Genomic DNA, 24,259 nt, shown 5'->3' on the forward strand with positions numbered 1-24,259 from the left:
TGTCTTGGTTTTTGGCCAAGTCAAATAAAAAATTCAGAAAGAGTTTTTCAGTTTTGTTTGATAAAATGCCATAGTGTGTGTGTGTGAGAGAGAGATCTGTCTGTGAAGGAATGATGTAATGCCTTTCCCAGACAAGAAAACTAAAGCATCTCCAGTGTGCTGCAACATGGGTCACACCATTTAAATTCTTTTTGGCATGTGGTCTCAAAGTGTTAAATAATGGATCATAAAAAAAGGGAACTCAGAGAGTGAACACTTTAAAACTCTGCCTCTCATTCAAATAAGGAAATCAGATCTGGAAATGCTTCTGTTACCATAGTACAGTACTGCTATTGTTTTGAAAATAACCCAAAAGAGGAATCATTGATTTAAAAGATAGACAAAAAATCGTATTCAATCATAGTCACAAATCTGTGATCATTTAGATACGTTTCCAAATAGAGACACTCATGAGAGGAACAAGGGGTTTTGCAAAGTATTATGCAATGTCTGATTTATAAATACACAATCCTAGGCTCAAAACAAGAGGCTAGAAAAGGACATGTATGTGGCATTCCTACAGTACAGATCCAGCACAGTAAAATTACTGCTTTGATGATTCACTAAAAGAATCATTTGGAAGAGAGTCACTAAGTGAATCAGTGTATGTAAAATGCCTCACCCTGTCAATGAAGCACTGCAGGAACCATTTGGTGGTGTATATGCCAGTGGTCATCTGCTCCTTATCCTGGAGAGGAGAAAGACAGGGAACAAAAAGGAAAATGGAAAAAATAAAGCGATAAGCTTGAAAGAGGTCAAGAGCATTTGACAGAATTTATGAGACAAAATTTCTTGTCCAACTAAAGAAGAGTAGTGAGAAAATTTTACCAGGTGCTTCTTGAGTTTTGGAAGGACTTTGGCCATTATCTGGTCATGATGAGTCTGGAATCGCAGTAGTTTGGGAAAGCCAGGAATGAAGAATCCTGAGAATCATTAACGTGATAAAATAAAAATATGTTGCAAAATCATTACTGTTATCCAACACAAAGACAAACACAACAGGTCAAGGATAGGGTTGCATTGCTTTACTTGTTATCACTGAATTTTATCAGATTTGCTTACCATGCATTGCATGCTTCTGGTTGGTGAGCAGCTGGGATAAGGCCCAGAATGCATCCTCCTCATTCAGATACATGAGCAAAATGGCTGCAATCTGGCTCATACCTTGGCAATAGCTGACCTCCTACAGAAAACCCAAAATCCATGCACTTAATAAACATTACTCATGTAAGCATTATATTCCCATGTTACAAATGCTTTCCCCTTTATAAGAAATGTCAATTTCTAGTGAAAATCAATTGTTAACATGTCCATGTAGTATTTTTAATAAGCTAGAACAGTGGTTCTCACACTGTGGTACGCCTACCACTAGTGGTGTGTGAGGCACCAAGTGGTGGTTCGCCAGGTGACCTCGTAATAATTACTATGTAATTATATAATTAATTAATAACCGAAAATCTGAAACTGAACAATGTTCAAAAGTAAACTACATAATGTTTCACAGTTTTCATAATTAATCTGTTAGCGTAAATGTATTTTCTGTAAAAAAAACCAAAAAACAAAAAAGAACAACAACATGGGCTAGTAGGGCTATGAAGAAATGCTATTCAGTACGTCTGTAAGAGAAGGGCTGGTGCAGCGTTCCCCCGTTTTTTTTTTTTTTTCAGGGAGGGAAAGCAATCTCCCAGTATTTTGCAAAATTCATGTAAATAAAGCCCAGTTTCAGCTTCTTGCTCAATGTAAGCAAAGGCTAGAGACAGACGTGAGTAATTTGGATTTTATTGCATACGGCAATGTGTAAACGAGAAAAACTGAGACAAACACTCAAAAACAAAATACTCCTAAGCCCAGAAGGACTGAATCTAGAGGCATAAATAGAGAGAATGCGCCATGATGTTCTCAGCTATATTATATTAAAGCACACCTTAAATCGATCTCTCTTCATGTTTATTCCTGTTTTATTTCTTTCAAAATGCTCATTTCCCCAAAATTCTATGTTTTCACAAATGTATTATTGTGTTTAAAACATCTGGTTAAGCCTAATCATTTATATTCGCTCTATAATTTTTTAAAATTATTTTAAAACAACTGAAAATTACAAATATTCAAGCAAGACATAGGATTGATAGGTGGTACTTGGAGGCTTTGATTTGATAATAGGTGGTACTTGGTCTAAAATGTTTGAGAACCACTATGCTAGAAGACCTATGGTAGTTAATGGCATGTCTGAGAATTTGCAATGTTTCTAAGATAGTCTCAAATAGGCGAATCCAGACACCCAGGATTTTAAGTCACCAATCCCATCAACTTGCAGGATGGGACTTTTGAACAGCAGGTGAATGGCAGGGGGTAGGTGGAGACTGAGGTGGAATCAGATGCATATTCATATATCTGTAGGTACTGAATGAAGGTAAAATTGTAGAGTAACATCTAAGCCATATGTAAGGCACTATGCGAATGTTTCTGTGGAAATAACTTCTTAATATGCAATTCTGATGAGTTTTTAGTGATTTGGGTAATGTACTTTATTTCTCTGCTTAGTCCATCCTTTCTCACTCAGCTGAGCCAGTTTGAAGTAACATCAGGTAGTTTTTCTGAGTACTTTCAGTTACAAGAACACTGTACTGACCACCACAGATAATAAAAAGCCTGCCACCTTGAACTACATGATTCAAAACCATCAATTTTACAAGGCTCCAAGAACATTTGAAAAATATGTGGATTTACAGCTCTTTACTTCTTCCCATTAAGTTCAGTTATGGTTATAAAACAAACACACACACACACACCATTTTTGAAATATGACATATCTAGACTAGCATCATTAGTTATGTTAAATCATTTAAGCATTGGTCTGTTTACATTAAAAACCTTTCAATCTGAAAATCCCTAAAGAAAATACCTTTTAAATTTGATGCAACACACTCCAAAAATGTTAGGACAAAGGCATGATTTGCATTGTGTTAAATCAACTTTGCTTTATATTACGCTTTTTAATCATTTGAGAATTGAGGATACAAATAGCTGAAATGGAATTGTTCCCCAATTTGTGCCCTTCTGAATTATTTATACATTTCCCTCAGTAACCTAAAATTAAATTTTATTAATTTTATTTTATTAAGGACCATCTTGGTTGTTTTAATATTGTAGATTATACTGTAGCTCCCTGTTTTTTTAAACGACTCAATCTTGTTCTGAAAATGTACATGACATGACAACAGGTGTACACACATGCACGCACTCGCGCACACACACACACTCACCGTGTTGTAGACAGAGTAGGCTGTCAGTACATCAAACAAGGCTTTCTGTCTGTAAAAAGAATCGTAATGGATAATCAAAAAAATGTAACCCCTTATTAACCAGTTCATATGAATTATATGTATGTTGCTTGTGCTACGTTAGTGTTAGGGAAACCACGGGGAATGTGAACGCACACAATGACAGAGTGAGATTAGTCCTCAGATGAAGGGGGAACTAACCCAGCAACAGCAAAGGACTATTCATGCATAAACTATCACCTCCAAAAGTGAAAGCTGTATTAATAATAAATATTGTGGGTGGGTAGTAGCTGAACACAGGCCAAAGGAAAGAAATGATTTCTTTTTTGTTGTACAAGCTTCGAGGGGGAAACAACAGACAACAGATGTGTCTCTGAGCTAGCGTTCTGGTCCTGTAGTCAGGGAGGTGTAAATAAGATAGGGACAACCCAGCTTTTTTTTTTTAATTGTTGAAGTGTGGCAGTGAGCTACTGCGCTGATGTAATCTCCGCGCACTTCCTCCACTGCAAGCCATCAAAGCCTCACACACCAGTGTGAAACTTTGTCATATCCTCCAGCCTTGTGTGAACAGACCGCTGTATGTGACAAACGAACATTCAGTTTGGAATTAACACACTTCTTAATGTCAAAAACAACCCACTGGACATTCCTATTTGTTGTCTTTTCACCATATGTATGTTCCTTTCCCTTCAAACTATGTTTAATTCTAGTCAAAATATGCCACCATAATTTTTAGTGAAGCAAGGAAATGACTAGAACTGGATTTCCCCACAACAGAAAATTGTCTTTTGTAGAGGATGAAAACACTGTGTTTATTCTGGGCATCATGGCAGTGAATCGTGGGTCTGCACTTCCTGTAAGACCTCGCTGACTTCAGGAAGTTGAAAACAAACAAAAAAAAAGGCGGTGAGACAGAGGAAGTGGCTCTTATTTTGGTTAGGCCTTTACAAGGTCCACACTGTTCATTTCACATGCACCTGAAGGCAGAAAAAACATGGAGCCAAGACACAATGGCAAAAAGGACTCCAAACTAATGTAAACAGATGCAGAGAAACAGCACTGACTTTCTGGAGCAGTGAGACATAACATTTGGAATGCTTTCAAATCCTTTTCTTACAGTGCATCCACAGAAGACACATTCTTTTTTTATGAGAAAAGTCTTAGTCATTGACTTACTTGACTCCAAATCTATCCATGAACATTATATGGTTTCTAAAGGTTCTGTTGACATCCAGGTCTATCTGTTTAATCTCTGTGGAGTAGGTCCTGGCTTGTTTCTTCATCATCTAAGGCAGATGAAATAATATTATTTCAATTAACTGAAATACATGTGGAAAAAAAAGTATTCTACTAGTCACTCAAATGATTGTGTTACTGTTAGCACAGGAAATAATGACTGCTACAAACTCAGAACAATATTGATAAAGAGCAGATAAAGAGTTTTGTCCCATAACATAGGGTATGTGAGAATATGCTTAAAGGACCAAAGAGCACAATGTATGTTTCTCCCTTTGTTTTAAATATTCTACCCAATTCAAAATAATTAAATGTCACAGCACCATTTCCTCCTGTTTTTTAGCTCTGGTCAGAACAAGTGGTCTCAGCACCTGTTCTTTTAAACGAGAATGAGACACACAAAGCTCATCAAGAGCTCAGAGGCAGTGCAAAGCGGCTGTGTCAAGGGAGGCAAACAAGCTCAGTTTCAACTTATTTTTTCTTCCTTCTCCATTCATTTTTGCTGGTTTTGCAAGTTTCCTCATTTCTCCATTCTGTTCCTGTCTGCTTTACACAGCAAACCCTGCCTTTGCTTGTGGGTTTGGCGTTATGTTGTGCTCAGAATGAAAAGAGTACATTTTAATGTGCCTGCACTCTACATATGAAGCTGCACAAAATTGGCTCATATAATTGTTTGCCAATTTAGAGAGTCAAAAAACTGACTGCTGTGGTTGGTTTTATTTCAGTTTATAGGATTGTAGGTGCTGCACATCCCCAAATTAATGTGCATCTGCACTGTATTTTCTAATCACATTATAAATCATAATTTCAGAACATGAAAAATTTCGACCAAATTTCAGTTACTTGGTCACAACTAATTTAAAGATCTTAATATTCTAATGCTGTGTATATGTGAAAATCATTAATGCTAAATGAATATGTTTCTGAGCATTCAGACAATGAAAGCAGTTGTTTTTATGCATTATCACTTTAGTAAAGTAATTGCATTACTACACTTTGGACTGGCAACTATGTCAAAATTGTTGTACAGGGGTTGGACAATGAAACTGAAACACCTGTCATTTTAGTGTGGGAGGTTTCATGGCTAAATTGGACCGGCCTGGTGGCCAATCTTCATTAATTGCACATTGCACCAGTAAGAGCAGAGTGTGAAGGTTCAATTAGCAGAGGGTAAGAGCAGAGTTTTGCTCAAAATATTGCAATGCACACAACATTATGGGTGACATACCAGAGTTCAAAAGAGGACAAATTGTTGGTGCACGTCTTGCTGACGCATCTGTGACCAAACAGCAAGTCTTTGTGATGCATCAAGAGCCACGGTATCCAGGGTAATGTCAGCAATCCACTAGGAAGGACGAAACACATCCAACAGGATTAACTGTGGACCCAAGAGGGAGCCGTCTGAAAGGGATGTTCGGGTGCTGACCCGGATTGTATCCAAAAAACATAAAACCACGGCAGAATTAAATGTGCACCTCCACTCTCCTGTTTCCACCAGAACTGTCCGTCGGGAGCTCCACAGGGTCAATATGCACGGCCGAGCTGCTATAGCCAAACCTTTGGTCACTCATGCCAATGCCAAACGTTGGTTTCAATGGTGCAAGGAGCGCAAATCTTGGGCTGTGGACAATGAGAAACATCTATTGTTCTCTGATGAGTCCACCTTTACTGTTTTCCCCACATCCGGGAGAGTTACAGTGTGGAGAAGCCCCAAAGAAGCGTACCACCCAGACTGTTGCATGCCCAGAGTGAAGCATGGGGGTGGATCAGTGATGGTTTGGGCTGCCATATCATGGCAGTCCCCTGGCCCAATACTTGTGCTAGATGGGCCAAGGACTACCGAACCATTCTGGAGGACCATGTGCATCCAATGGTTTAAACATTGTATCCTGAAGGCGGTGCCGTGTATCAGGACGACAATGCACCAATACACACAGCAAGACTGGTGAAAGATTGGTTTGATGAACATGAAAGTGAAGTTGAACATCTCCCATGGCCTGCACAGTCACCAGATCTAAATATTATTGAGCCACTTTGGGGTGTTTTGGAAGAGCGAGTCAGGAAACGTTTTTCTCCACCAGCATCACGTAGTGACCTGGCCATTATCCTGCAAGAAGAATGGCTTAAAATCCCTCTGACCACTGTGCAGGACTTGTATATGTCATTCCCAAGACGAACTGACGCTGTATTGGCTGCAAAAGGAGGCGCTACACCATACTAATAAATTATTGTGGTCTAAAACCAGGTGTTTCAGTTTCATTGTCCAACCCCTGTATCTAGACAACTCTTTAACACACTATATTCTCTATAGGAGTGCCACTGCCAATCGCTGGTTGTTGTGTATGCCTTGTTTATTCAGTCTTATCCAACAACTGAAATCCAGTGGAATAAAAATACCCATCACATCAGGACTAAAACAGGACCTATACTCTGAAAAACAAAGCTCAAGAATGTCTGGCCTCATCAATCATCAATTATTCTTGCACAATCCAAACATGTATCCTACCCCCATTGTCTTACCTCAAACTTCCCCACATTTTCCTTCTTCACCTTCTCCAAATCCAGAAGAAGAGCCCAGGCCTGGCCCCGCAGCTGCAGGGGAATCCCCTTGTACACACGCTTCATCATCTGTACCATACGCACACATACATACACACACACAGGATGAGGAAACACTGGAATGGAACCTATTGTCTGTGCCCTTGGTCACTGCAACAATGCCTATAGAGTAGATTTTGTCCTCACCTTGTCACTGTTGTGGTACTTGTCCCACTTTTTCACCATCTTAAGCCACTTGTTCACCCTTTCAATCTCCTGAAGTTTATACTGTGGGCAAATAATGAAAATTGTGAATATAAATTTAGAAATTATCTCTTTCAAATTAAATGCATCCTAAAATGTAACAAAAAAGCCTTATATTAATTTATTTACTGAGACAAAAAAAAGAGCATAATTAATGTTTTTATTCTTTAGATTTACAAATATTCCTGTACTGTGTCTTTAACATTTAATATGTAAATGATGTATGTATTGATCATCTACCATGGACTGTGCGTCATAAAAAAAAAAAACAATCCTGAAAGAGACCTTCAACACTAAACTGCTCAAAATGAACTGATTTTGCCACTTTAATATGATGAACATGTCGAGTACAGCAATATTTATGCTGTGCTAGTTGATGTGCGTAGGATGTAAAGGGCAGTTGATCTAACCTTCTCCTCCACTGCACTTGGAGTTGGCAGCTCCTTCTCACTGGGCAGACAAAAATTAAATACAAATAATTAAAAAAAATGTAAATAAACAAGCATAGCCTCTACTGTAGATATATTGCAGTATGTATGATAATGTGATCAGTAAAGTAAAAAGAAATCTACATTCCTCCGTAGCAGCAGAATCTCTACATCAATCACTCAGGAATGTTCCAAAGAGTTAAGACAACACAGGCAGTCGGGTGTGTGCCAACTACAGCTCATTTAATAAGTGATTAATGACACACCTCCACCTCTGTTTTGTTTCTCAGTAACCTCATCTATAAGCATCTACAGTAAATCTGTCTATGGTTTCTAGGGAGTGAAGAAAATCATCATGACTTACTGCAGGAAGCCAAAGCGATCTGTGACCTTGTAGACATTGTAGTTGGCATCCTCCCAAGGGTTAATGTGCACACCCTCTGTTCTGCCCTGTAACCATTCAAATAAGCGCTTTAGGGTAAACAAACAGGAGCAAGTAATATGCAAAACACACGCACACACTGAAGAAAACAGGTTGTACTTGCAGCATGGGAAGATGTGATTTTCTGCAAAAAACATATATACACATTATTCCATCTTTTAATCAATCTGTTATTATAATGCGTATGTAATAAAGCTGCAGTATATAAATAAGCCTTCTAATCAATGATTTTCATAAAACCTTGACAATTCATAGGTGATGAATATAGATTTGTAAGTACTTTAAAACAATGACATTCATTCATTCATTCATTCATTCATCTGTAAGCGCTTATCCAGTTCAGGGTCGCGGTGGGTCCAGATCCTACCTGGAATCATTGGACGCAAGGCGGAAATACACCCTGGAGGGGGCGCCAGTGCTTCACAGGGCAACACACACACACACACACACACACACATTCACTCACACCTACGGACACTTTTGAGTCACCAATCCACCTACCAACGTGTGTTTTTGGACTGTGGGAGGAAACCGGAGCACCCGGAGGAAACCCACGCGGACACAGGGAGAACACACCAACTCCTCACAGAGTTGTGCCACCGTGCAGCCCCAATGACATTCAACTAAGTAATATTGCAAATATATTGCAAGCAGTGTCACAAACTCAGTGTGTAGTAAATAAATTACAATATTAATGTTGTCACTATATACTGAAATCCTGCTGCAAAGTGAAAACCAGCTGCCAATTCATATTGGTTATAAAATCATCTGAAGAGACACCATGAATGAAAAATATAGTACATGAGAAGTAGGCCTGTCATGCCATTTTTTGTGATCTGTATATTGTTGTATATTATTGTCATTTTAAGACCGATTTTGCCACTGACATAATGAAAATATAAAAACAAATGAATGCTTTTACATCTCTTTAAAGACCAATAAATTTTTTAGCAAATATATACTTATCCTAAATAAATAAAGCATAAATATAATACAGAAATTGTCATAACTGCTCCAGAACAGAGACCAGAGAAAACCAAAGAACAGAAAAGGCAAGTGGCTAAAATGCTTGTGATGTTTATTCTTATGCAAACAAACATCCCAGTAAACACAATAAGCAATACTGAGGTCAGCAAACATTATCGAAGAAATGCCTATATATTGTTTAATAAGTCCATAATATAATTAGAGTGACAGGCATTTAAGAAAGAACAAGCGTTCATGGAGCCCATTTTCCTTCCTTATTGTGACTTTCTTCTTCCAAGCTAACCATTTCAACACTGCCATCAACAGCTGCCAAATGTGCATGGGGATACAGTATGACACACAGCTGTGCTCCATCACAGCAAGTCTTCATCACTCCCTCTCCAACTCTGGGACAAAGAAGCCCAAAACTGTTTACTCCCATCCAGCCTCGGCTCCCCATCTACCTCCTGACTTTAATCAAATGTGACATAAAAAAAACAGTGCATCTCACTGAAAAGGCTCTAGGGCAAATGGTTACTATAAAAATATTAAGGTATTGGATGTTCCTAATGAGGTAATGAGCTTCTTATTAATCTATTATTTCTGTTGTGTCCAACAGAGACTTGTCCAGAGCACTATACAACTGACCAGTTAAGCCCTTGAACCACAGATTAACATGTCTTTTCCACAAGCTTCAATAAGACAGACCAGTGTATGTGGCCAAAATATGGATGAGTTGGTTACAATATTGTGTACTTGTATGTACAATGTTTATAGGTGAATTTTGTGGATTTGTGGACTACTGATATCCCAAAGACAAACATTTGTTGTCTGTTTTATTGGCTGATTTGTCATTTTGAAATGACAGTTTACGGGAGCCCTCAAACTAGTTGCTGCAGGTTTATTTCCTTTAACAAAATCCTTTCAAAATCATACAGTTCACAGGGAACAGTTTATGTTACTTGAAGTCCAACTTGGATAATTCTAGAGCACAAAAAATAATGAAGATGTTACAAACCTTTTCATATCTTGAGATGATTTCTGCCCGTTCTTCAGATATTAATGTGTCAATGTCCTTCTTCATCTCAAAATCTGAAAAAAGAATGAATGAGAACTTTTAATGTTATTGATTAAAACATTACAGTGTGCCCTGTGCAAAGATGGACAAAGCATTCCTATTGGGGAATAGCATGTTTTCCATCTCTAGCAGAAACCTGATGGCGTAACCTCAGCTTTTCTGCATAGATTTCTAATATCTTAATGTGCTTTTACTCTTGGCCACTAGCCCAAAACTGGCCAATGCACTCATCAAATTCCAAATAGGCCTATTCACAGTAGCCTTAAAATGTGCACTATCCAAGATTTTGCCACCAGAGGTGGCACTAGCATCTCAGAGTTATTCATCAATGCTCCTTCAGCCATGCCTTCTTCCACATCCGGTCGTGTTTAACGTCTCATAGCTGGGAGCAACAGCTAAAAAAAAGTGCCCCTGACTCACACCAGCTGAGTGGAATATAGAAGTCCAGGGAGAACAGGAGTGGTTAATGTGCTCGGGGTACTCACTCTTTTGATGCAAAATGTAGTCATTCTCTGTCATTGTGAAGGAAACTCAGTGACGTGGTGAGAACTGTTCACCAGCGTGAGTGAGCTCTTCTCACCAGTGTGTAGTTGATAAAAATCAGACATTCTCCCTTAGCCGGGAGGATAGAAAAGCCAGGCTCCTACAAGTCCGGAGCACAGAAAAAAAGTGACTGGATGAGGCATGGCGAGTTGAGCAGCAGTGGAATCGAACTGGAATCGATGCTACCAGTAACTACTAGGCTGATCACAGCATTATTTTACTTATCTCTATGGGCTTTATTGGGCTCGATCTCAAGTCCTATCCGTTTTCTCTAGGCGGCAAGCTCACGCCCTCCTCTTCCTGTAGCTTTGTAAATGTTGTGATCTGACTCTGCTGGCCACCGTAGCAGACATACACTCCTTTCTGACTGTTCCGCACAAATGCACATTCCCGTGACTCAGATTCAGAGCTGAAGCACAAAGGGACGTGATTAGAGTCGGCAACCGTCCCGTATTTGGACACTAAATGCCGTGTTGTATTTTGGACCCATATGCCATGGTTTTATTCCATATTTTTGAGATGAGACTGTTATATGGAGGTATATTTGGTGCAAAACCCCTGAGCACTTGTGACAGTGAAATTTGTAGTTGTAAAAAAATAGTCACACATGTGTAGCAATAAATTTGAAGTTACAGAGAACATCTCTTCAGGAGTTGCAAACCTGTAGATTTTTTCCCTCTCCCACAAATACAACTTAACAGTTACACTTTTACAAATTCTTCATTGCAGCAGCATAAATCCAATTCTACACACACAAGTACAAAAATATCATGCGCTCACAGTTATGCTCCAGTTGCAGTGGTGAAAATGGCTGTGAATAGCCTGGCACCTCCTCCTCATGCTGGTCAAGAGCCTGGTCACACACTACCGTGGGATGGCATCCCATTCCTTAATCAGCATTTGTCGCAAGTCAGTCAACGTGTTTGTGTTGGTCACTCTGGCACGAACAGCATGCCCAAGCTGATCCCACAAGTGTTCAGTGAGGTTGAGGTCAGGATGCTTCCATCCTCTCCACTCCCAAATTCTGGAGGTAGTCTCTGATAAACCCCGCTCTGTGCAGGTGAGTGTTGTCATCTTCGAGGACAGAGTTCGGTCCCAGACTGTGGAGATATGGGATTGCCACTGGTTGCAGAATTTAATCTTGATATCTCTCTGCATTGAGATTGCCTCCAATGATGACAAGCTTCATTTTTCCAGTGAGGGGGATGCCGCCCCACACCATCACACTGCCTCCACCAAAATTCCAGTTCAAAGTTCCAGTGCACATGTTGCCAACCCCAGCGCAAACGAGCCTGATGGTGAAGGGCAGTCATGGCAGTCCTCCTGGCAGACTGATGAGACTGGAGATTGGCTGCGTGCAGTCTGATCCAGATTGTGTGGGCAGAGAGCCATCAGCCATATCGTCCTGCAAACCTTGACTGCAAATCTGTAGAAGACAACATAAGGTACCTAAGTGCTGACAGGATGAGGAAACGATCTTCTTGGGGTGTCGTCTCCTTGGGACGCTCACTACGCAGCCTGTCGCTGACATCCCCCGTTATATGGAACTTGGTCTTCAATTTGGAGATGGTACTAGGGCTCACTCCAAATAATGCTGCAACTTGGTTTTGCAGAACACTAGCTTGAAGTTGCCCTATCGCACAGGCTCTTTCCAGATCAGTCAAACGTGGCATGCAGATTCTTGGAGCAGACTGACCTCTGTAGCAGGGCCCATGCTCACAGGCACCTGATTGGCAGCATGTGGGGGTACCAGAAGCTCAAAACAAGTGTTAATAGCAACAGCAAAATAAGCTGTTTGGCAATGGCAGAGATGGCTTGGCAAATTTTTCATGAGTGCAACCCACATATTTAGCTGTACTGCTCATCCCACTAATGCATGTTCCTTACAAATGTGGCACCATTTAAAAGGGAAATGAACATGCTTTCCAAAGGTATAAGATTTATCGCCAAGCAGCATTATTAAACAAAGAAATAATCTACCAAACACAAATTTGTTGGAGAAGTGAAAGCAGTCTTTCCTAATGCACCATTACCCCACATTAGCAGGGAGAGGAGTCACTGACCCGGGAGAGCGCTTTAAGGAGAATAACCGTGAGTTCAGAGTCCGGTTGGAGACTTTCAGCAGAACTTAGTGTTCTCCATATCAGAAAAAAAAACAGTCCAGTGTTGATTGTCTTGTCTCACTCTATTAGTCTCCGTTTATGTTGAAAAACCTGGGTTTTTTTTCTGAGTAGAGAAATATGTGGATGATTGTATTGTCCTACGTTTAATCAATTTGTATTGTCCTACGTTTGGTAGTGCAATTCGATGTCTTGCAAAAAGAAAGTGTGGGCAGTGTTGGTGTCATTGGGGATGTCTCCAGTGGGTGGGACTATCTGTCGTCCAGAGGGTGGGACTATCTGTCATGCAGAGGATGAAAACAAGGACTTCAGAATGGGACACTTTTACTCCACTACATCTTTACACTGTAATTAACAATTTCCTTCTATATAAATGTGTTAAATCTCAGACAGTGCACTATTATTTAGACAACAATAAAGTGGATCTGTCTTTTTTCTTAAATTGTGCTTTATCACAACTACCATAAAGACCTTCTTATCTGTCAGTAACTGTCACAATGCAGATATTGATAATGTAGTATTCAGTTTACGTTCAAAAATGTCTAATTGATCAAAATGACAGAACAGACAAAACAGTAAGCTCGCAATTATTCAATAAAATTTAAAATACGATGATAGACTGATGATGAAATGTGCACTTATTATATCTGTTCACATTAATGATAGATGCGTGTCACAACCATGAATGTGAACCATAAAACCCAAAAGATCTTAGCAACAGATATGTAACATCTGAGCAACAGAACTGTGAATTACACAGTGGAGCCTCAGAGCCTGCCCAGATGCAGAGGTTTAATCCCACTTAAAACCATTATTCAGTCTCTACCAAAGGCTCCATGAAATCCATGTTGTTGGACTTCACCCAAAAATAAGACATAAACATGGACATGTGTATATCATTCAGAACCACTTTAGGATCTTCAGTAATGCAGTCCAACACTTCAGTTCTAATCTTTGTTGAGATAGGGTACTAATATATAGGACTAATGTATGGGACCCCAAATAACTAAAAAGACATACTATACATGCCCGAAACATTCCTGAAAGAAAATAAGACCAGCTCGCAGACACAGATACAGCCAACAACATGCAGCAAAGAGGAAGAATATGGGTAAGAAACCAGTGTGAGAATTTCTCTAGACTGTGACCTAGATTACAGACCACTGGGTATTAGTGTAGTCACTGTATAAGGCAAGTAAATCTACTCTTATACCAGAATGTTATGTATTGTAAGTACCAGAAGAGAAACAATTATATCATACAGCTAAAAATTCAAATATATGCTTTTATGTTCGCCATCTAATCAGTACGTTGAATTCTTGGAACAACTTCATTAATTACAATAGCAAATTTAGACAAGTCACATCAAGCTTCTAAACAACAGCCTATGTGCATAAACTGCCTAGTAACAACAAATAGGTTCTTGCCCATCTGGAAACCTTGAGGCCAATATAATGTAAATTTTTAACAGACAACTATGATTTTGGTCATTATTATTTCTACCTTTAAAACCATACTTTATTGACAGATGGTCATTTTTGTCTGTCATACTTCTTTAAGCCAAATGCACAGCAAATACATGTTTGGTTGGTTTTCTGGACAGAGATATTCTACATGCTGTTATTTTAAACAAAACGCATGACTCATGATTGATTAAATAACTGATTAAATATGATGAAAATGCAAATAGAGGAGCAAAAAAGCAAAAGAGAACAAAGCAAAAAGGCCTAAAATCCAGGTTATTTTCTCAATGCTCCACACACCTCACTTCTGGAGGACTCATGTTTAAACGGACTAAACAGTGTCTCGTTCTCAACAGGGGCTGAAACCGGTCAGACTGTGTAAGAAAAGTGCTGTGTAGCTTGATCTTTGTGGTTTTAGACCAAAGCAGACACAGACATTTTGTTAAGACCCCAGAGAACTTTTTGTTAACTTGTGGAAAAGCAATATAGTTTGACCCATGTATGCGCCAGTAGCTTGGGTGGTCTCAGCAAGTCAGTAAGGCTGTACAGAATCAACTTTCTACCACTGTGTCTAACAACACCTGTCTCTTTACTCCATTCGCTCATCACATCAGGTCTTTGGATCTTCTTCAAACATGACAACACTTTCTCCCTGAGAAAGTTTAGTTACAGATTTAACTCCTTATTTGGATTCTCAATATAGTGGTGGATTTGAGTCTCCATATAGGCAAAAGAGGGATAAATAAATTACAAAACCACATATTTTTTCTTACCAGTAACCCACTCAGTTTTATTGAATGGGATTTGCTCCATGTGGTTTCATAAGGAAAGTGAAAACATTACTCTGATTCTGTTATCAATTTTATACTGATAAATATTAATTTTAAATCATACACATATAGATTAACATTTGTTCCCTGCTTTGAATAAGCAAAACATAATTTCCACAGTTTAACCATAGATTTATGAGGTGGTAAATGAGAAGCACTTTGCATTTCAAGAGGCCTGGATTGTTTATAAAGTCTTTATAATTTGTTGGATTGTAAAAATGAATGACAGCCTAGTCTCTGGACAATTTACATTGTGCTCCCAACTGGTGGCGGCACACCATGTTTTTTTTTTTAAATCAACACACAATATATGCTGTCAAAAACACACAGATTCTGTCCATTTGTCAAGATTTACATTTACATTTGTGCATTTGGCAGATGCTTTTATCCAAAGCGACTTACAAAAGAGGATCTAATGACAAATGGGTCAATACACATGGTTCAGAATTTCATGGAAACAATCTCATTATTTCCATATATTTACAGTGACAGTGTGCAGTATACATGTAACACATATTCCTGCATCCCAACCTAAATATTTTAAAACCAAATATAAATCAGCATTAATAATGCAACAAAAGATTTCTGTCACCTGTACAAGCTCCACTGTGTATTCTAAAAGATCAAAAAAGCTTTGGTCCACAGACAACTCCTCAATATTCTCCTTCTCCTGGTCTGTCCATCAGCTTCTTTCTGGTCTTACTGTAAACTAAAACCACAGCTCAAATCCTTTGACATCTTGCTCCTATAATCCAACAAATACTTCTGGTCACAGGCCAGATTAGAATGACCATGATGCCAGCTGACATCATCAGCAAGTCTAAATGAGGGACAATGCACTGCAATTGGACAGGTGGCATTTCATCTGTTGCCCACACGTTAAAAACATGCTGACAGTTGCACATTAGCCTGACTGAGCTTAGTCATGTGGTGTAACAATACGTGACAAAATTCTGTCTGTGGTCTAGAAGCACAAACTCAACTTTAAGTGTCAGATATAATATATGATATAATGATTACCCATTTAAATCGTAACAAGAAAATCCAGCAATAATTAATAGTAAGTTGCCATCATGATGAATATTCAAGGTTCCCCGTAGCACTCCATAAGAAAGAAACATACACTGATGTGCCCATTAAATAAACGTATTATTACTCTATCTATAAGTATTATTTGTATTTCTATTTTAAAGGCTTCCTTGTTCCTATTGTAATGTTTATAATGTAATGTATAGATTTATTGCTGATTATTTTTAAAAGATATGTAGAAGAATGTCCATTGGCAAACATTTAATTTTTAAAGAAAATTTTTTGTCACATAACGCTGCATTACGAATCTTTACTTCTCATTATGTTTTTTTTTAAACTGTCCATTCAACCAATCATCAAAGCACTGGGCCAACTTGATAATTAACATCATTTAACCGCAATTAATGGAAATGCTGAAAATTCTTATCATATTAAAACTGTAATGTTTTCATTCCTGCTCATTAATGAATTTATTAATCCGACAGCATGTCCCACAGCTCATAATTTTATTTATACGTAACTGAATTACATACTGTTTGTTTTTTACATTTTGGTCAATTTGTCTCCAGCATATCTGTTGTAAACCCTGGACTAGATGAGGAAAAAGAGTCAAAATTGTGCTGGCTGCATGTGTATAACTTATTCATCAAGCTAAAAAATGCAGAGTGGACTAGGGCTAGGGAATTGATGGCTGAGTGAAAACCAGCAAATCAGAAAATAAAGGTCAACTCAGAGCCAGCCAGCTTCCTCTTATACAAATTTTGTATGAGATTTTGCCTTTATTTACACTCTGCTCTCACATTCAAAAAAAGCATATATTTTTTTTGAATATATGATATATCAAGAAATGTATAGGAATATAGACAACAGGCATCCAAAAATAACACCTATTTTTGTGGTCTCTGCAGACACGGTATGACAAAGTCATACAAACACGACATTTTGCCCATTCGGATAGACTGAACAAGGTTGCTTGTGAGATATTGGTGTGCAAACAGCCACTGTTTTCAAGCACAGTGCCGTGTGGTTGTTTTAGTTGTTAGCTAACATGCTGAGGTTAAATGAATCTTCACTGCATGATTTGTAATCATGTAAATATTGAGACATAATTGTACATTAACTTAAATTACTGTCTGTACTACATGAAATCTCTAAAATTAAATATGTACACAATTCAGCCATAACTTTAAAACCAACTGCCTAAATTTGTGTGTGTCTCCCTCATGCTGCCAGACAGCTTCTACTTGTCCATCCGACCTCTGAAAGTGTCTTGTTGTATCTGGCACCCAGATGTTAGTAAATTCTTTAAATCCTGTGCATTGCAACACATGGGACCTCCATGGTTAGAACTTGTTTTTTGCGCATCCCAAAGATGCAGGAATGGATTTATTTATAGGAAATTTCCTCAAACCATTCCACTGTTTTTACAGTGTGGCACCTAGTGAGTACCACTGCCATGAAGTGTTGGGCTTTGACTGCAAAAGACATTTAGGTAGGTGGTACATGCCAAAGTATAATTGCAAAACACTGCCCAGGGCATCACACTGCCTCCACAGGTTTGCACTAGGTGCCACCTTTTCCCCAGGTAAGTCTCACACTCACTCACACTCACACACACACACACACACACACACACACACACACACACACACACACACACACACACACACACACACACACACACACACACACACACACGCACACACGCTGTGAAAACTATGTGATTCATCAGACCAGGCCACCATTTTCCATTGTGCCATGGTCCAGTTCTCATGGTCTGAGTTCTCATATGGCCAGTGTAGGTGCTTTCAGTGGCAGACATGTGTCAGTATGGAAAACGTGACCCTTCTGTGGCTGCACAGCCCCACATGCAGCAAGATGGAATGCATGCCATTTTCCCCAGCATTAAGAATTTCATTAGAGTTGCTTATCTGTTGCAGCAAACCAGATGTCCTTTTGGAATTGACTAACAACTGCATATATAGAATACACCACAATCCTTGCCATTTAGGAGATGCTTTGGGCCAATTTTCTAGCCATCACAACTTAGTCCTTATCAAAGTCTGGGCCCAAGACCAGGTTTGCTTCTTCCCATCCACTGGTTAAAAAGCTACAGGGAAGGATTTGAAATGGAACAGAAAAATAATGCAATTTTTTGTAATATGCAATAAAAACGAGTTTCTGTAATTAGTCAGTTCTCTTTATTTAAATGAAAATAGTAAAAAGAAACCTAAACCTTTCCTCTCTGCCTTAGAAAAAACTGACCATCAATACTGTTGTTAGTGAAAGGACAACATGGGTGCAAAAACATGCATGTACTCCAGGACCAGGTTTGAGAGTGACTGTTCTATATTTTAAGTTCTACATTGTGTGATCCTTAAGTTGGAACAAAATGGACTGTCTGGGAGGCCACCAAATAGTAAATTATCAAAATATGTTGAGTGGTACTATCACTTAAGCAGAGCTTTCTGTTATACTGTTATACTATAAGCCTAGAACAAAATAGCCTGCTTGATTTAGACACTGATGTAAATACACTAGGGATGTGCGATATCCACATTTTTCAAATCGTCATACAGTTTCAAAATATTATCGCAGTATGCAGTATTACTTTGGGGGGGGGCGCACTGTCAGGCTGTGCTGAGCTAACTGGCACTTGTGGTTTAGCCCATCACAGCTGATGGTCTTCTAGCGAACTGATGCTCGAAACATACATATTTAGAGATAAAGTGAGTGAAGAATCTTCTGAGTATTTTGGTTTCAGCTTCATTCCTCTCTCTAAACTCACAAGTGTGGGGGACTACTGGGCATGTGTTTACTCCCCCACCTCTTTCCAAAGTCTGACATCACCAGTGAGTGAGCTTCCACAGCACTTCCTCCCTGTGGCTCTCTTAAACCCTACTCGGCCTATCTCAGTACAAAAAAAAAAAACATGTCCCCAGCTTTCCATGTAAAACTAATCCTCTCCGAATAGGGCTTTAAATGCACATAAATTAAGTATATGGCCTTGTATTTAAAAGACACAGAATAGAAATCAACAGAACCACCCTCATTTTGAGATACCATTCACATTTTTAAATACGGTGGTAAACTGGCCAACCCTAAAAAGCACCACTACACTACACCGACCTTTAAATATAGACGTTTTACAATAATTTCATTCATTTAAATCTTTGAAACTCCAGTGTAACATTAACTAAAATTCCATGGTATCATGTAATCCCTAATGTCACATGGCATAACAGACATTCATTAAATGTTCTTGGTTTATTACTGTATGCAACTATTTATTTTTGGTACATGTACAACAACTGCCCTTTAAAGGATACATTTTGTTGTAAAATATTAATGAAGGGGAAGTCCAAAAATGATCTGAAACATTCGTCTAATGGTATGATGGGTTTCCCTTTCACTCTGAAATATGTGCTATGGCATGGGAGCCAGTACAGCTACTGTTTCACATATCTTATCTATTTAGATCCATGATTTTCAGCAAATCTGTAGCAGCCTTTGTGTAGGTGGGATTTTTTGTCTGGAAATATTTTAAGCTGTTTTGGATGCTTTCGTTTTGTGGAGTTTTTCTATAAATAAGATTGAATTCCAAGGTCAATGTAAACAAAGAACCTCAGTATATTTATTATTACAAATAATTTTCCTTCTGGAGGCATTGAAAAGAAAACATAAAAATTCAGATTTTTTGAGGGGTTCTTCCCAATTTCACAAGAAAGAAAAAGAACTTTGTATTCCATGTGAAATCCCAGTGAAGCCCATAGTCAAGAGAAGATGTCGATGAACCTTTCACTTCTATGTGAGAATGAAACTTCTGGTTCTGCAACATGGTCATGTCATCTACCGCAGCACTGCAGCTCAGTGACACAACTGAAATTTTAGGGGACCTGACATACAGAGGAATTCCACCAATACTTTACAATTCGATCACTGAGAGTTCAGTGTGGTTTAATGGGAAGTCATTTGCTAAATAGACATTTCTATAGAATGATGATAAAACCAGGAGCTGCAATGTTTTTGACACAAATACCCCCACTTTATTTAAAATCCAAAGTTGCTCTTTTTTGTGTGTATTAATAGAGCCAAGTAGTATTATTAATTCATTCACTGTTTGTAACTATTTGTCCAGTTCAGGGTCATAGTGGGTCCGGAGCCTACCCAGAAACACTGGGCGCAGGGGTTAGGATTACACAGTAACACACCCTGGAGGGGGTGCCAGTTTTTCGCAGGGTGCTCACAAAAATGTATTAATATAATCTAAACTAATTTTGGTTTTGAGTAGCACACACATTTGTTTACATAACTGGCCTTGTGGTTCCAATGCAAAAATAAAGAAGCATAATGTTGACCTTAAACATGTCAGTGTGAAGACATTTGTATAATTAAATCAAAGAGGATCTGGCTATGACTGGGTAACTGCCCTTTATGCAAAGGAAGAAAATACAGGCCTGTGGCCTACTGCTGAAATACAATCAGCGCTTATCAGTTAGTAGGACAACATCGCATAAATATAGCCATATGCCTCTTTTTGAGTGTTTCAGCTAGTATGTTCCATTTGCCGCAAACTGTGTCCATATTAATATTAGAGAAAGACTTAAAAAAAAAAATCAGGTCAGCGCTTTGGCAAGTCACAAAAGCAAAAGACTGCTTTAGTAGATCTACTCACACACTTACTGAAAAATAAGAAGCCAAAGGTTTCACTAAAGATGTTGTGAAAATGTCTGAGGGGAGTAGCAGCTGTTAAGTAACTTTGAGTTCAGCACCTGCTTAAAGGCCGTTTGCACTGATAGTATATTTTTACAGCTGAAATTTGATTCTCAGTCATTTTCATTTTCTTTAATTCCATACATTTTCTTTAGCTCCTTACCTTTAGCTAAATAAATTATAAAATGGTTATAATGTTGGGCAAATCTAACACGTGCACAGTGTCAATATACAGATTTCGATCCTGGCTCATTCCAATCATGCATCCCTCAAACTGACTCTTTCGCTAAAGTATTTATAGGACAGTTATCAAGCCTGTTTTCTCATTTCTTCCTTCATCTTGAAGCTAAGACACTTTGCAACAGGTAGAATGGGATACAGAGTAACACCCTGAGGCTATAGATTGCACACTTAAGCAAAGTGAGCAACAATAGCACCTTAAAGCTCCTTGGGAATCATTTTGAATTTTTTTTTTTTTTTTCTAAACTCGGATGTTATGTGAAACGTACAGCAAAGTTTAAATAAATAACACAAAACAGAAATATGATAAATGACCAAATCACACTCCTCAGAGCTCTCTATATTTTTTCTATGTTCTATATTTTAAGTTCTACAATGTGTGATCCTTAAGTTGGAACAAAATGGACTGTCCACATTTTTCATATCATCATACAGTCTCAAAATATTATCGCAGTATGCGGTATTACTGTGGGGGGTGCACTGTCGGGCTGTGCTGAGCTAACTGGCACTTGTTGTCCTGGAGAGAATGTTGTGGGCATGGCCTAATACTAATGACAGCGCATGACTGACAGCTCTCTATCACTGGAGAACAGAATGCTGTTTACGTTACCATGGTAACACACAGCTTCGAGACTCTTTTTCCTCTGAACTGCAGTTGTCATTTTACAAAAAATACACAATAAAACAGCACAGGCAGGTAGAATTGGCAATATACAGCCACTCATTTATGCACCTATGGATGTCTTTTGTGTGGTTTCGTGTGATTATTGTGTTAAAATAATTGTAAGAACTGGATACCTTCTAGAGTGTCTCCAAACTGGTGCTTTCCCTGTTGCTACTCTGCTGCACTGCTGGCTGAATGTGGCTGTTACCCTGCTGCTACACTGCTGTACTGCCGACCAAGCGTGGCTGCCAGCCCTCCTGCTACTCTGCGTTACATGCCAAATGATTATGCCTACTATCCCCGCTACTACTTTGCTGTACTGCTGACTGAATGGGTCTGGCTTCCCTGCTGCTACTCTGCTCTACACTGCAACCTTACCCCTAGCTCACTAAGATGACTCCTAAGATTTAGCTCGCCAGTCTCTTTGACTCAGAGAGGAGGCGTGGCTATGGTAGCTTTGTGATTGGTAAGGGTAATACTGACATAAGCATTACCCACCTTTAGGACTGCTCGTTCTACATCGAGAGGAGAGCATTGCTGGTCATATTTGAGGAGAGATTTATATTTCTGTTTTGTGTTTTTTTAATTTAAACTTTGCTGAAAATGTCCCATAACACCCAAGTTTATAATTATATATATATATATATATATATAAAAATAAACTAAAATTTCAAAATGGGTTCCCAGGGACTTTAAAAACAACGTACGAGATGTAGTAGGCAACAATGCACAGCTCAAATATAGACACATTGCTGGAATAGTTCCTAAATGTTTTAATCTTTTAAGGTGGAATTATACGCTTGAGGAGAATCCCGACTGTCTGTAAGTTTTTATTTATGGTTTGAATTACCAGAGAAACTCATTGTAACTCGAGTTGTTTCGTTCTGTAACACGTTCAGACTGTGTTCACTAAGTCTTCTGAATTTAGAAAAGGTTCCTACCTAAATAGTTAAAAAATAAATAAATACATAAAAAATTTTAAATTGTCAGTTATCCACATATGAAGTAGATAATAATGCACTATTCTCAACTTTTTTTTTCTGCCACGAGCAGTGATAAAGAAAACCTAGTATGTGTGACCAAGCCACTTGTTTCGTTACTCGTTTACTGACACTCAGGCTTCGAAAACACATTACACCAGTGTCCAGCACAAACGGCCTGGAGAGCTAGCAAATGGCAAGGAAACATCTTCTGAATTTAACAGAATCTGCTTTTTGATTATAGTCATGGGCATTGCTTTTAAGTACTGGACAAAAGTGGTTTTGATGTTTTTGCTTTTGCAAATTTCAACACAAAATAAAAGCAAAATGAATGTAAGTATATAGCAAGTCTAGTTCATGGCCTTTTTCCTCTGGCTGCCTTCAATTTGTTCATCTGTCAAATCTACTTTTACATTCGAACATTTACTCAAGATATTATTTAATCCTCTTACTCGTACGTCTTGAGCTCTAATCAAGTAAACAGGAAAACACAACAGATAATTTAACAGACCTGCAGGCAGTTTTACAACTGGGACCCTCATATAACTCAGCATGTAACTAGCTGGCATCTCTACTTCTTGTAAATATTAAACGTGACCTATCTTTAGTCAGCCCTTCCCCTCAAAACACAGAGTTCCTTAATAAGAAACCTATAAGCAGCAGCATCACTGAATGCAAACATGCTCTATTCTGCTAATCCCTAACGATACATGACCTTCTGTCAGAAAAAGAATCAGTGGCATAGGACTGCAATGTCAGAATGGGCATCTTTGAAAAGCTCCAGTAAACTCCTGAATGCCTTGTAAATATTTTCTGCACAAGTTTATTTAACTGTTTAAAAATGCCATGATCCATGTGAACATTTTCACTAAAACAAACCCCTTAGAAACTATGAATCTACTAAAGCCAAACACAGTTTAGCAAGCTTTATTGCAGAGGTGTCCTACTTATTCTGGCTACTCATGTTGTGGAGACAGACCAAACTCAGTATATGAAATATCTGGGAGAAGTGTGTGTGTGTGTGTGTGTATATATTAAAAAACATTGTTTCTACATTCTTTCCCAAGCTTTGTCTTTTACGCACTGTGAAACATCACAACAGAACAACTACAGAGCCACATAGGTTAAGTTCACCGTCTAATTCAGGGACATCTGTAGATGATATCTTGTGAAACCAGTTGAACAGAACAGAGACTCTGACTCATACCACACTCATCTACAAGCTAAACAAACATGTTCACATCTCTATATAAGTATCTATAATTAGGCTATGGTTTGGTCTTAATGCCCCAAGGCTCTAACACAGCACATTGGCTGAATATAAGTGAAAAAAAAAGCACTGAGAGTTCACAGGCCATCCTCCCAGTGCCATTATAGTCTGCTTCACTTATCAGGTGTAACTTCT

General features: G+C 38.6%; 1 protein-coding gene across 2 annotated transcripts in view; it reads right to left on the reverse strand.

Moving 5' to 3' along the window:
• si:dkeyp-19e1.3 (USP6 N-terminal-like protein) overlaps window positions 1-24,259 on the reverse strand; it is a 29,732-nt gene that overhangs the window by 3,517 nt on the left and 1,956 nt on the right. For both annotated transcript variants that reach the window (XM_066669844.1, XM_066669845.1), the window contains exons 2-11: window positions 10,213-10,286; window positions 8,151-8,236; window positions 7,769-7,808; window positions 7,302-7,382; window positions 7,077-7,184; window positions 4,497-4,606; window positions 3,303-3,351; window positions 1,102-1,222; window positions 868-962; window positions 662-727 (exon numbers count right to left, since the gene is read on the reverse strand). In XM_066669844.1, coding sequence (XP_066525941.1) covers window positions 662-727; window positions 868-962; window positions 1,102-1,222; window positions 3,303-3,351; window positions 4,497-4,606; window positions 7,077-7,184; window positions 7,302-7,382; window positions 7,769-7,808; window positions 8,151-8,236; window positions 10,213-10,278 — 822 coding nt within the window. In that variant the 5' untranslated portion in view covers window positions 10,279-10,286. The remainder of the gene's footprint in view (window positions 1-661; window positions 728-867; window positions 963-1,101; window positions 1,223-3,302; window positions 3,352-4,496; window positions 4,607-7,076; window positions 7,185-7,301; window positions 7,383-7,768; window positions 7,809-8,150; window positions 8,237-10,212; window positions 10,287-24,259) is intronic.

The sequence above is a fragment of the Hoplias malabaricus genome, chromosome 4 (assembly GCF_029633855.1).
Source record: "Hoplias malabaricus isolate fHopMal1 chromosome 4, fHopMal1.hap1, whole genome shotgun sequence".
NCBI lineage: Eukaryota > Metazoa > Chordata > Actinopteri > Characiformes > Erythrinidae > Hoplias > Hoplias malabaricus.